The sequence below is a fragment of the Eptesicus fuscus genome, chromosome 15 (genome assembly GCF_027574615.1).
Source record: "Eptesicus fuscus isolate TK198812 chromosome 15, DD_ASM_mEF_20220401, whole genome shotgun sequence".
NCBI lineage: Eukaryota > Metazoa > Chordata > Mammalia > Chiroptera > Vespertilionidae > Eptesicus > Eptesicus fuscus.
In genome coordinates this window covers 71,347,925-71,361,886 of record NC_072487.1, presented here as the reverse complement: position 1 = coordinate 71,361,886, position 13,962 = coordinate 71,347,925, and the positions used below count along the sequence as shown (strand labels likewise).

At 63.2% G+C, this 13,962-nt stretch overlaps 1 protein-coding gene across 1 annotated transcript; it reads right to left on the bottom strand.

Moving 5' to 3' along the window:
- Positions 1 to 5,329: 5,329 nt before the first annotated feature.
- ADGRD2 (adhesion G protein-coupled receptor D2) lies at positions 5,330 to 13,962 on the bottom strand. Its single transcript, XM_054726863.1, is given in 16 exon segments — positions 5,330 to 5,363; positions 6,476 to 6,528; positions 6,640 to 6,687; positions 9,037 to 9,133; positions 9,979 to 10,094; positions 10,191 to 10,324; positions 10,524 to 10,845; positions 11,111 to 11,196; positions 11,531 to 11,566; positions 11,569 to 11,607; positions 11,974 to 12,523; positions 12,525 to 12,640; positions 12,912 to 13,001; positions 13,004 to 13,141; positions 13,460 to 13,523; positions 13,924 to 13,962. Coding segments are annotated over 16 exon segments (1,962 nt in total).

The following is a 13,962-nucleotide window of genomic DNA, read 5'->3' as shown; positions in this document are numbered from 1 at the left end:
CACTTGCCTGACTCTCAAGTGCCCCCAGGTGGTGGCTGCTAGCCACCCTCTTCCCCTCCTCCTGCTGCTCCCCGCTCCCAGGTGTCTGTCCTGGAGTCTGGAGCACAGGTCCGGGGAGGAGGTTTGGGAATCCCTGGTGGGCCTGGATGTCCCTTGGGTCAGAGGTCATCCCTTCCCCTCTCCCGGAAACAGAAAGAGGTTGAGTGGCATCAACTGGGGGAGAGGGGGTCTCCAGAACCCCTCCAAGGGACCAGGAGGGAAGCCCTCTGTGTGGTAAACTGGGGATAACCGTTTGCAAACTCCAACGGGGACTAGAGGACATTGGGAGATGGTTAGGACAGAAAGACCCTCCTCCCTAGCCCTCTGCCCCCTTCGACTCCTGCCGGGGAGGACGTGGACACGTTATCTGGAAAGAATTTTGCTACAATCATCTTTCTATCCCCCGCTCACCGGAGAAGTTTGGCACCATCAGCGTTCTGGCCCCTCCCCCCGCTGGCCCACCCAGGCCGCTGTTTATCTGCAAGTCTGCAAGGCAGTAGGCAAGAGGTTTTTTGCTTTGTTTTTGAATCGAGATGCTCCTTGAAAGGTGTGTATGGCTAGGGGGCAGATTTGAGGATTGAGGCTGGGGTTTGGGGCTAGCACCAAGTACAGCCCAGGGTTCCTCCCCAAACACCCTCGCCCTAAGGACCCCACCGGTGGTGCTGGGCCGTTATTTGTGGGACCCCACTCCAATCCAGAGAAGAGCCGCCGCCTGCCCCTCACCCCATGCGATGAACATCAGGATGCCCTGTGGGGCTCAGAGGCTCTGTGGGTGGGAATACAGGTGACCTCGGGGAGGGTGCACGGGCCTCCAGATCAGGGACAGTGTGGAGAAGCCCCCTCCTCGTTGGTCCTGTCCCGTTAGGTCCCTTGCTGCAAACCCTCGAAGCTGGACCTCAGCTCCCTGGCCTCCTGCGCTTTGTCCTGAAAGACACTCTCCAGGGCCAGGCACCAGGGACAGGTCTCGGCTGTCCTCCGTCCTGGGCTGGGCATCCACCCGTCCTCCTGCTTCCGCGTCGCCATTGCAGCTTGCGCTGAGCATGCCCAGTTGGAGTGACTGGGCTTCCCTGCCCCCTGCCTTCCACCGCTCTGTCTCAGTCCCCACCCCTGCCCACTGAAGCGTGTGCCCCTGCCAAGGCCGGAGACCCACAGCCCCAAACGAGAAGTGCCCTTAAGAGTCCCCAGACCCCGTAGTCCCGGAATAAATTTTGCAATTAGTTTCCAGCTACCTTTGGCTGTTTACATTGTGGGGCAAAGCCGAGCCTCCTGCGTGGGCGTGGGTGGTCTACGGTGGGGCGATGCTCTGACTGGGATGGAGGTGACACTCAGATAACCTTTGGTTCAAAACGCTGGGCAGGCAGGACAGGGTGTGGGGGAATATCAGGCACTGTCGGGGGCCTTTGGGCCCCATCTCATCCCTGGGATCCTGCCACGTCTGGGAGGTGCTGGAGCCTTCGGGGCTCAGCCTTAATTCCATCCTGGCCCTGCAGCTCAGCCACCCTCGTGGGCAGAAGGAAGCAAGCATTTAATGAGCACCTACTGTCCCTACAGCGGCCCAGTGAGAAGCAGTTACACTCCAGGAGGGTGCTCCTCGGTCAGTGACCTGCAGGGACAGTCAGACCTGGGTCCACCTGACTGGAGAGCCCTGGCCGGGTCCTCTCTGTCCACCTGGTGGCCAGCCACAGGCCCGGGCCTGGTTCTCTCGTGATTCCCTTGCCTCCCCCTCCCCAGCCACTTGGTGGCAGCAGTGAGCACGGCCAACATCCGAGGCTTCCTCTCCTCCAGGTGCCTTCCCGGGGGTTTGCCAGCTTCGCCAGTCTTGTCTCATCTGTTCTCCAGAGCCCGTTGTGGGTACAGAGGGGTGAAGTGGCCTGCCCAAGGTCACACACTGAGAAGGAGCAGAGCCATCATGCAAACCTTGACGCTCCTTGACCAACCTGGTTTATCCCCAGGGCCACTCCTGGTCCTGCCTCTGTGCAAATTCAGAAAAGGCGCCCCCTCTAGGGCAAGGTAGCCGGAGGCACGTAGCGTGGCAGTGGCTTTTATGCAAAGATGAAGCATCCCTTTCCCTGGCGGCACCTTCTGAAGTGGAGCAGATGCCCTGGCTCCTGCCCCGGCGGAACGTCCACTTTTGTAGGAGACATATTCAAATCAGAACCCAATGCGGTGCATCACGTGACTGAGCCAGAGAAATGAGAAGTGACTGGTTCTGCTCCCGGGGCGACAGGAAGTCTCCATTGGAGGGGTGTCATCCAAACTGGGCTTTGAAGGAGTCCCGGGAGGTTACCCGTTAGACAACTGCTGGGGGCGGTCCAGGCAGAGGAAGCAGTGTGAGCAAAGGGATGGAGGGGTGTCAGCCAGTGTGTTTGGGGACCCAAGAGAAGTTATTTTGGTTGGAGAGGAAAGAGACTGAGTGGGAGGAAGGGTATGGAGCAGGTGGAGGGGAGATCGGAAACGACTTCTTGGTCCCTGCCCCCGGGCCCCTCCCCCCACCAGTCCATATCAGTTGGGGGTGGGGGGAGACATGAGCCCTCTGCAAGTGAAGGGAAGGGGTCAGAGGGCATTGCAAATGCCGGCAGTAGGACCCCCAAGCGCCTCGCCCAGTTCAGCGCAGCCTGATGTCCCCTGTTCTGCAGATGATGGACGGGGCTTCCAGAGGTTCAACAGTCCCCCATCCCCAGAAAGAAATACCCAGATATCTGTCCTTGTGTGGTGGGTCCACCCCCCCCCCAACTCACCCCCCACAGGTTTTGTCCCAGAAGAAACCCAGGCAGGGCCCAGGGTAGAAGCAACTTCTGAGGCTGCAGAGGGCTGGGTGCAGCTTATGCCTTGCTGGGTCTCGGGGCTCCCCCCAGGGTGGCCGCCCTGACGCTCCTCACCTGTGCCCCTCACTGTGCCCGTCCTCTGGCCCCAGCAGCATTTGAGCCAGGCCGAGGTCAACAGGACAGTTAGCCTCTGCACCTGAGTCCCAGCCCCTGGGCGCCCCCTTGGCCTGGTCCTTGCCTTGGGGCCTACCCTGGTCACACCGTCAGTGTTCCTGGGCCCAAGAGGAGACCCCGACCCGGAGAAGAATCCTGCCTGTTGCACAGAATGGACAGCGGCAGGACCTGGTGGCACAGCCAGACCTGGAGTCAGGCACCTCCCGAAGCAAGACTCTCATCAGACCTGGAGCCAGGCCTGCCCGCCCCGGCGCCTCCTCTGAGCAGTCTGCCTGCGTGGCTCCCGTTCACAGGTTCCAGTGTTAACGGGGTGGGGGACCGGGTCTCTGCACAATGGGGTGATGGTGGCCCCCAGGCTGAGGTGAGGACCTGCGGCTCTAAGGCGGAGGGTTCAGCAGCAGCTGGGTACACAGCAGGTGCTCAGTGTTGGCTGCACCTGCCCTGATGATGAAGCCGGGCCATCTAGAGTCCAAAGCCAAAGTGGCAGCTCCCCTGCCCCCCTCGCCTCCCAGGGAGCCTGGCATCCTGTCCCCGTCCCCAGGCCAGGTAATCCCAGAGAGGGACAGGTCACATGAACAGTTTTATTACGAGACACCACAGGGCCATCAGAACTTCAGGGCAGGAGGGGAGGGCAGAGGGGAGGGACAGCCACAGACAGAAAGCAAGGAGGACAGAGCTGTGGGACCGGGTGGGTTCAGTGGGAGCACGGGGGGATGGGAGGGGCTATGGCTGCCGGAGCCGGCAGTGGTCCACGCTGCTGTCTGTCCCTCCGGGGCCTCCATTCGGGCTTGGAGAAAAGTCCCCAAGCACGCTAGAAACCTGGGAGGGAAGGGCACCCCCCAAGAAGGGGAGGGGCTGGGAACTGAGGCTGGGGTAGGACCTTGGGTGGGAGTCCTGGCCTGGGTGCCCTGGTGAGTCTTCCTCATTCCCCTCTGAGCCTGAGAGTCTCCATCCAAGGAACACCTGCGTGCCCCGTGGGCTTCGGGAGGGCGGGGCCGGCGCGTGGGGCACGGCGCGGGCAGCCCGCACTCCTCCGCACCCCTGGCTCAGGCCACCAGGGTAGGTCACGGGGTGGGGTTCGGGGCTAGGGAGTCCGGGGGTGGGGCCGGGTGGGGCGGAGGGGGAAGCGGCTCGGTTGCTATGAGCGGCCTTAGCAACCCACTCATTCAGGGGAGACAAAGGCGCTGTCACTTGAGCGCAGAGGCGCTGCTGCCGCTTTCTTGCTCCCACAGACGCGCTGTGCCTGCGGGGGTGGGGGTCCCGGGGGCCGCTGGGCGCGGGGAGGGAGGCCTGGGGGGTGCGGCGCGGGGTGGGAGAGCAGTTCACGCCCCTGGGAACGCACATGCGGCGGGGCGCCTGCGGCCTCCCAACAGGCCTGCAGGGGGCGCCTCCAGCCCACTTTGTAGAAGGGGAAGCTGCCACTCCAAGGGGCTGAGGACACTGCAGGGATGAAGGCCCGCTGGGACCCTGGGGGTCACAGACCTGGGTTCCAATGGGCCCACGCTTACACCTGTGTGATTCCCCCCGCGCCTCAGTTTCCCAGCTGCTGGGCTGGGGACCTGACCCCACCTCTGCCACTGACCCTGGCTAGTCCTGGCTCCTTTTTGTGCCTCAGTTTCCTCCTCTGTACAATGGGAGGTCGACGGCACCTCCATTTTCCCAGGTCACCAGATTCAAGGCAGCAAATGCCTGGGGTTTGGTGCAGAGCCCAGGGAGGGCTCCATCAACAGGCCTCTTGCTCCAGCTGAACAGGATCATGGAGCTGGAGGCGGGCAGTGCTGAGCCGGCCCCTAGCAGGGTGGGCTCTGGTGTAACTGGGGGAACTCCGGCCCAGGGGTCCCCGCAGCTCCTTTCCCGCGGGGCTGAGCTACCCACAGGTGCCCCAGCACGCCCCCATCAGCTGTCCTGTGGGGAAACCGAGGCCTTGGAGGAGACCACTGGCCCCTGACTGGGTTTGGAAGGCCTCTCAGAGCCCGAGGTATCGGGATGGGGGCGTGGTGGGGGGTGAGGCCAGGCTTCGGGGCCGGAGAGAGTGGGCGCACAGAGGAAGGCGGACTCTGGGAAGGCGGGCTTCTTGCTCACTGCCACTCCCGAAGCACCAGCTCTGGGAAGGGGACCCGAGCTGACGGGCTAAGTGACCTCTCCCAAGGAGCCCTGCATTGTCACAGACGGAGCCCAGGGTGCCAGTGGGGGGCTTCCGGGCCCCCCCAAGGAGCAGAGTGAGAGGGAGGCCCGTGGATTGTGAGGTCAGGAGTGGTTGCTTTTCAGATCCCTTTCCAGTATTCTGGTGCAGTGTGGGGAAGGGGTGTCCAGGCGCCAAGGGGCAGAGGGGAACCCCTGAGGTGGGAGCTCTACCTGAAGCCTTGGATGCTGTCACTCCACAGCCTGAGGACAGAGGGAGTGGTCAGGGGGCGGGGCCCACTCCTCCTGCCCCGCTTCCCCGGGGCCCTTAGCTACCTTGGTGATAACTCCCCCTCTCCGAGTGGCCTTGGCATTCAGGTCCTGCCAGGGTGCAGTCAGCCCCTCGCAGCTGGTGACTGAGGATGGGGGCCCCGGGTCCCCAGGGGAGCCCACCACCCCGGCCCCACCTCGTCCCTGTGGTTTCCCCAGCCCTGCTGGACACACTTGCTAGCCCCTAGCAGAACCCGGTTGTCCCTGTCCCAGCCGCACCGGTCTCTCGGGTTCTGCAATGGAGGAGAAAGTTGTGGGGATCCTGGGACTGTGGGTCCCTAGTGGGGGGAAAACATTCAAGGAGGTGAACTTTGGGGAGGGCTGAGGCAGGAATCTCTCTCTCTCTCTCTCTCTCTCTGCTCCCCCATTCTGGGTGGCGACCTCAATATCAAAGAACCTAGGAATCCATTCAAGGGCTTACCCTCCAGGTTAATGATGAGGAAATGGAAGGCCCAGAGAGGGAAGGTAACTTGCCCAAGGGCACACAGCAGGTGAACCAGAAGCCGGGATTGGAACTCCTACCCTGGCCTTCAAGCCACTCAACCCATACCCTGTCTCAGGGCCCTGATCCTCACCCACCCACCTGCCTTCTGCACGGGCACCCAGGGAAGGCCACCCTGGGCAAGCGCCACCCCTGGGCGGGGAACCAGGGCCCCAGTTCCCTGGTGGTGGTGGTGGTGGTGGGAGGAAACCAGCCATTTCTAAGCCACCCCCCAGGCGCCACGGTAACAGGATTTCCTGGACCTCAGGCCCTTTGTTTTTCAGATGTGCTGTTGCCCTCCCAGCTCTACCTGAGCACTGGGGAAACTGAGGCACTGGGAGGCACTCACACTAGAGGGTGGTGAGACCATACCTCTGAGAGCCAAGTGTCTTCGGGGTGGAGCCAAGGCTACGGGGTTGTTCGGGGCCGCCTCCCAGGGACCTGAGGGCCTGGGGTGGGATGCCCGGCCCTGGGGGCTGGATTGGGCCTGAAAGGAGAGGTTGTAGCAGCTGGGACCCTGCTCTGGGGGGACCTCCCACCCCGCGATCCCTGAGCCTGCTCACACCACAAGCGCCTGGCTGCCTTCTTCTCAGCCACCCTCCGCAGGGCGCTCCGGACCTGGGGGTGGGCGTCGGGGTCAGGCCTGGGACCTCCCCTGACCCCTAGAGGCCAGGAGCCAATCAAGGTAAGCTCCTTTTACCCCAGCCCCACCGATGTCCCCCCACTCACCTCCCCATTGTAGGCGGCGTAGACCAGGAAGATGTAAGGCCCCCTGCCCTGACCGGTTTGGCTCAGTGGATAGAGCGTCGGCCTGTGGATTGAAGGGTCCCGGGTTTGATTCCCGTCAAGGGCATGTACCTTGGTTTCCAGCACATCCCCAGTAGGGGGTGTGCAGGAGGCAGCTGATGGATGTTTCTCTCTCATCGATGTTTCTAACTCTTTATCCCTCTCCCTTTCTCTCTGTAAAAAATCAATAAAATATATAAAAAATAAAATAAAATAAAAGATGTAAGGGCCCTGGGGACAGACCCAACAGGTATGTGGGTGTCATTGCCTGCGGCCACCTTCCCCAACCACTTAGTTTGGGGCCACAGCAGAGACACACCCAGAGGTCCTCAGAGAAACAGGCTGATGGGCACAAACCCTGCCCAGCCCAGCTCTGGCACTGGGGACGGGCAGCTGGCATTCTATGGCAGAGAACCGGGAGGGCCTTGCCCACTCCACCCCGCCCCTTCGGCCTCTCGCCTCTAGGCAGCTTCTGCCCTGCATCCCTCCATGCCCCACCCCCAGGCCTGCCCCTCCTCACAGCCTCACCCCGCTGCAAGGTGGGGCGTGGGAGGGGGTACACCTTCCTGAAGCTCCAAGGCTAAGTCAGATCCTGGGATTGATTTCAGAGAGGGAGAGGGAGAGACAGAAACATCAATGATAAGAGAGAATCATTGATTGGCTGCCTCCTGCACGCCCCCTACAGGGGATCAAGTCTGCAACCTGGGCATGTGCCCTTGACCAGAATCGAACCCAGGATCCTTCAGTCCTCAGGCCGAGCTCTATCCACTGAGCCAAACCAGCTAAGGCCCTGGGATTGCATTCTCTAGTTCAGTGGCCCTCACCTCTCCGAGCCTCTGTCTCTTCATCTGGAAAGTGGGGATGAGGCCAGGACTTGCTCCTGATGGGATTGGGAGATGCTGTGTGTGCAGGGCTCGGGGCCGTGGCAGGGGCATAGCTGGCTCCCCTCCCCACACATGTGAGGACCAGGAGGCCTCACCACTCACCGAGCATCACCCCTTAGAGTCTTACTTGACCCGCACAGCAGCTCCATGTGGTGGGGTGGACTCATTCTCCCCCTATGATGGAGAGGGACCCTGGGGCCTGGCGTGGGGGACAGAGCCGCAGACCTGGGCTGACTGGGAGGGGGCAGGAGAGGTCACACTCAGAGAGAAGGAGAGGCCGGGTAAGTGACAGAAAGAGGGGGCTCAAAGACCCACAGGAGGGAGACAGAGAGGCCCAGGAAGAGCCAGGTGGGATTGAGGCCAAACGTGATGGGGACAGTGACAGAGAGAGGCTGAGAGACAGAGAAAGACTCTCAGAAAAAAAAAATTCAGGGACAGAGACAAAGAAGTGAGACACCAGAGAGGAAAGGCTGAGGAGGAAGGGAGGGAGGCAGAGAGGGCAGGGATGGTGGCACGGGCAGCCTGCAGCTCTGTCCAGCCGAGGGCCACAGGCAGGGATGGAGCTTGAGTCAACACCATGGCAACGGGATGCTGCTGCCTGCCCCTGCCCGCCACTCCCCCCACCTCCCCGCCTCCCCGCTCTGTGCCAGGTGGAGAAACCAGGCAAGGGCACAAGGCTAAGGGGCAGAGCTGGAATTTGAACCCACCATTCCCCTTGGCCTACATGGTCCCCCCCAACCTCTGTGCCTACGGTTCCCAGCTCCCCCAGCCCGGGTCTCTCTCAGGGCTGAGAACTGAGGTGGCTCGTGGCTGGACAAAGGCAAGCCCCATGCTCCCTCCCAGAGCTCCAGGGGTTCAAATTCCAGCTCTGTCCCCTTAGCAAGGCCCCTGAGGACAGCAACCGAGGCCACCCCTTCTCGGTGGCTCAGGACACAGGCTCCGACAGGCACGCCAGGAGGGTTCCTGCAGGCCCCCCATTTCTGCTTCATTTATGTGGGTCAAGTATTGTCCTCTCAGCCAACCCCTTTGCTGAACTGCTGTCCTCACCAGTGGAGCATTTCCTGCTGACCTCAGAGCAGGCACAGACCCCAAGGGGCAAGATCCCTGGTGTCCTACACTCCCCCCTCCCCCCAGCTGCCTGCAGAGGCCCCAGTGGCTCTAGCACCAGCCCGGGCTGGAACTTCCGCCTCACTGAGAATGTCAGGGCAGCGGGATCTTAAGGATTCCCTTTCTGGGCCTCAGTTTTCCCAACTGTCAAATGGGCCACAAAATCCTCGCTGATATTCTGCTCTTCGATTTGAGGTTTTGTTCCCACCCCCATCCTCCCCTCCTCCTCTTGATAATGTCCAGGGTTGCTGTTAGTGCCTCCCATATGGGGAGGTAACTCCCTCCCCAGTCCCGACAAACCAGTGCACGTTAGAGCCCTGGTCCCAGAGGGTCCAGGCCCTGGAGGTACCTGGAAGGAGCTGAGGCCCACGGCGGCCCAGGCCGGGCTGAGGTGCGCCAGCATGCCGACTGGCCAGGGCAGGCCCGGCACGGGCTTCACTGAGGCCCTGTGGAGAGCAGGCAGGGCTGATCAGGGTTCGGGGGTGGGGGAGGGTGGGGAGTGATGGGGGGTGGGGGGAGAGCGGCATGTGGGAAGCGCCTGGGAGGGGCTGGAGTTGCAGGCCGGGACCCCGGCTCAGAACTTAGGCAAAGCTGGACTTGGCTGTCCCTCCCCGAAGACCCAGAGGTAGCATGAAGTAGGGTCATGGCTCTGGGGAGATGGGGTTCCATCCCAAACCTGACTTGAAGGAAGGGGTGACAGCTGCCCAGAGGGAGGGCTGAGGCCTGGGCAGTGGGTCCAGGGGGACATGGAGACCGGAAGGGCTTTCTCTCCCCCTCCTCAAGGACCCCTGGAGCGCCCTGGTTTTTCCGGGACCCACCGGCTTGGGTGCCACACCCTTGGTGGGTGGGGAAGAGAAGGCCAGAGAGGAGTCAGAGCTTCTGGAGAAAGACCAGGGGTGCCCCCCCTCCCAGAGGGCGGGGCCTTGGAGACTGCATCATCCCCTGAACCTGAACTTCTGGGGACTCCCTTACTTGTCCCTACCCAGTCATCACTGCCTTCTGCAGGTGGTGAGCCCCTAGGACAGGGCTAGTGTCCACCCCCCGTCATATACAGGATCAGTGTATCGTCCCACATGCTTACCATGGGCACATGCTTACACACATCCACAGTATGTGAATGCATGCACACACAAGCATGGACACATGCACATATATGCTCATATATAGCCTTGTACCCATGAACACACATGGCCAAACCCACAACCAACATGGACTCATACGTGGTCCCGCCCAGCGAGCCTCATACCTGACTCCCCCACTTCTTCCTGCTGCCCCCAGGCTAGGGCCTCACCATATCTGGATCCTGACCTGCTGCTGCAGGCAGGGCTGCGGGCTCAGCATGCGGGCATGGCGGCGGGCACGGGACACGGTGACCATCACCACGTGGACCAGGATGCAGGTATTGGCCTGGAGACCTGGTGTCAGTGGGGGAAAGGACCCCCGCCCCTCCCCCACCCTCACACGTCTGTCCTCCCCACCAGGACCCCCAGGCCTTCCGCTCACAGTCAGCACGAAGAGCGCGGGTCCCACAAAGGCCCAGATGGTGTCTGTGTGCACATTGAGCCAGCAGTGGCCCGTGGCCACGTAGTCATGGGGGGACACGGCCAGGGTGATGGCCACAATGGCCACAGGCTCCCCTAGGGGAAGGAGAAGTGACCTCAGGACCTTGCCGCCCATTCTGCCCTCTCCAGGGCCCAGCCCCCTCCAGATTTTCAGCCCACAGCTCTCCCATAGGAGCAGGCATGCTGAGAGCACCGGGGAGAGGCGGGGCGGGCCTGGTGCTTTGGGGTGACACTGGAGCCCTGAGTCGCTGGGGAGTGGTGGCAAAGTTGGAACCAGAGTCCAGGCCCTGCCCCACCCGCTCTGTTAGCCTCACCTCGCTCACGGACAGCCACGCACCAGCCAGCTGCTCCTCCAGGACCAGGCTGGCCACAGACAGGACGCCCCGGCCCAGCTCCTCCCAGGGTCCTGTCCAGGGCTCTGGCTCCCCAGCCGCAAGGGCTGTCACCCTCCTCAGGAAGTGCACGACAGCCAGCAGCGCGGCCGGGCCCGGGGGAGTTGCCTCCTTTGCCAGGACTCTCGCCAGGATTCCTAGGAAGCTGGAGGCCTTGGCCAGGGACAGGTCTCCGAGGGCTTCAGAGAGGGGGTCGGGGAGGAGCTGTGGGCAGAGGATCCACTTACTGCAGGTCTGGCTGTCAGGAGGGGGTCCCCTGGGACCACACTTGGGCTCTGCCAGGGTCTTCTTGGTGGGTAGGGGTCTCATTTGTCACCCAGTTCTCAAGGGTCCCAAAACAGGGAGCATAAACAACCTCAAACCCTGCAGACACATTAGGGGGGGTGTCCCCTTTACAGGGGAGGAAACTGAGGTGCAGGGAGGTACCCATAGTGCCCCAGGCTCTGCAGCACCCTGGAAGGGGGCTCACCACGATGGCGCTGGCCAAGGCGTTGACTCAGCTGATAACATCCTGGCCCGGCCATGACAGGGCGTCCTGCAGCCGCTGATAGGGCTCTGGAGGGAGGGGATGCCAGGCTGGGTTCTGGGCAGCCCTCCTCCCGGAGATCTCCACCACCATGTGCTGCCCGGGGAGGAAGAACACCTGGACGGCTATGTGTCTGGAGTCTTACAGATGGGTTTCTAGATGGGGAAACTGAGGCACAGAATGGCAAGATCACTTGCTCAAGGTCCCATATCTGGGACTCACCCCGAGGTCTGGATGGCCCACTGACCTGTGGTCTTGACTCCCTAAATTCCCAGGCTGTGCCAACTGCTCATCCCCCCTCGGCTTACACTGCTCCACACCCAGCTTCCCCTTCCGCAGAGCCCAGGGCCCGGGCGGGAGCACCTGTGCGGTAGCAGCAGAGGCAGGGCCTGGGTGGATGCGGGGTGCTGGCTCCCACGTGGGGCACTCCTCTGAGGGCGCTGGCCGGGGTGGGAGAGGTGTCAGGGCCGCATCCTGGCTCCTCCGCGGTCCCAGTGACCCACTGGCCTTGAAGGTGCCTGGGCACCTGAGCGGGAGCCAGGACTCGTGGTCTGGGAACCGGGAGGAGGGGCTGCAGCCGGCTCCAGGCACCTAGGCGGCTAGGGGGCGAGCGCGCTCAGGCTATTGGCCCTGGACGAATCCTCGCGGGACCCGCCCCTGGAGAAGAAGTGGCCAGAGTTGTCCGTGGCCAGGTCGGCATGGGGTGCTCTGGGGATGTACGGGACAAAAGGGAATGCACACAGGGGGCGGGCGTTCAGCCAAAGGCAGGATGAGGTCTGGCAGCCAGGGGGCGCGGTGGGCCGTACCCGGACAGAGAAGGCGCACCCGCACCGGCGGCAGCAGTGAGGGCGTGAGGTCCAGGGCGCCCGAGTCCCAGCGGAAGAGCAGGCCTGGGGGAGGGGGGGGCGGGGGGGGCGCGCAGGCCCGTGCCCGCTGCAGCTGCGCGGGGCTCAGTGCCCGGGCCCAGAGGTGGAAATCGGTGAGGTTGCCGCTGAAGGCGTCACGCGCCGAGAAGCCACCGCCCAGAGAGTCCTGATCTTGACCCAGCACAAGGATGCCCCCCGGTGGCACCGGCTGGCCCGCGCCCAGTCCCCGCGCACCCGCGCGCCGCCGCCCGTCCGCGAATAGCGCCCGGCGCCCGCCGCGCTGCTCCCAGGTGGCACACACATGGTGCCAGCGGCCATCCGCGTGGAAGGCGACGAGGAAGGGCGCGTGGTGCCCGCGCACCACGAGCGCGGCATGCACGGTGCCGCCCGGCTCGGCGAAGGCGCGCAGCTGCAGCGCGTGGGGCAGCGCGGGGACCGCCGGAGAGAAGAGCGCGGCGGGGTGGGTGCGGGTGCCGGGCGCGGCGGCCCCCCCACTGCACGTGCAGGCACGCCGTCAGCGCCCCCAGCGCCGGCACGGGTGCCCGCAGCCGCGCCGCCCTGTCCGCCGTCCTCTCCCCGAACACCAGCGCCGCCGTGGTTCCTGCGCCTGCGGGGACGCACGGGCTGGGACCTCAGTTTCCCCAGCGTCGCGCGCCATCCTACCCTACCCCTGACGACCCTTTAGGCTGCAGGGTCCTTTCTGGGGGTTGGTGCCTCCCTCCCGCGGGAAGGAAGCAGTGAGGGCTCCAGTGCCCATGCCCAGGAGTCAATGTGATGGGACTTCCTCTGGGCTCAGCCTGTAAGGGCTTCCACTGTGCGTTCCCATCTCTGGGGTCACCAAAGCCTTGACCACCCCCCACCCCCAGGCCCACACTCACGTCTCCGTGGGGCTCTTTGTAGAGGGGCCTTTCCTTGGGCCACCCAGATGAGGTCGGGCAGGCGTGAAGCGAGGACCACATCTGGAGTCCCAGTGCCAAGTGGCCAAACCGCTGGTCACAGGACTCCTGGGCCTGCCACCAGCTCAGCCACGGCCCCGGGAACTCGCATCTCCCATCTGCAGTCTCCACCACCTCCCCGGGGCCACCGGAGCTGCAGGCGAGAGGGGAGGCTGTGGGAGAGCCCTGTGGGAGCATCTGACCGGGTGGGGCGGGCCGGGCCAAGGACACTGGGCTCGGAGTCAGTCTGGGCTGGATCCGGGGGAACTCAGCCATTCGGTCTCTCATCCTGGCCAAGCCGGTTCTGGGTTTTGTTATCGGTGTAACGGCATGAATGAGATGGACGTGAGTGAAACTTTCAGCCCAGGGCCCGGTGTGGTGGGGCTGAACGAAATGGCATGTCCTAGCTCCCTTTTGCACTGCAGGCCAGTGCTCCCATTGGACCGCCCGCTGGCTGAACTGGAGAAGGGAGGAGACTCCCTCATACTGACCTGGGACCCGAGGGCTCCTTGATTCAACTAGGGAGCTGGAGGGGGTCCCAGACAGACTCCCTATCTGGGAGAGAAGACGGGGGCGGGGAGGGGTACTGGGTCAGGTCTCCACCCTCACGCAGGCAGTTACTGAATGCCTACTGTGTGCTCCAGTGGGGTGCAGGGGAAGCTGCAGGCTCTGCCGTCAGACTCGGGGTCAAGTCCCACCCAGAGTGTGACCTTGGGCAGGTCGCTTCCCTGCCCTGAGCCTGGTCCCCCCGTGTGAAGAATAGAGAAGCAGAGGAGTGAACGTAAAACGCTGTAGCACCACCGGGTGAAGGCTCATATTCTATGTCTACGCCAGGGGCTTGTCTTTCGTAACCTTTGCAGTGACCTCACGAAGTGAGGCGGCCACTTGGAACCCTAGAAGTTGTGAGGAGTCCCTTGGCCTCCTCCCCTGCACCCCCTCCCAGAAGCTCAGGTACCAGGAGGTAGAGGAGGCAGTAGCAGGCAGAGGGGGCCAT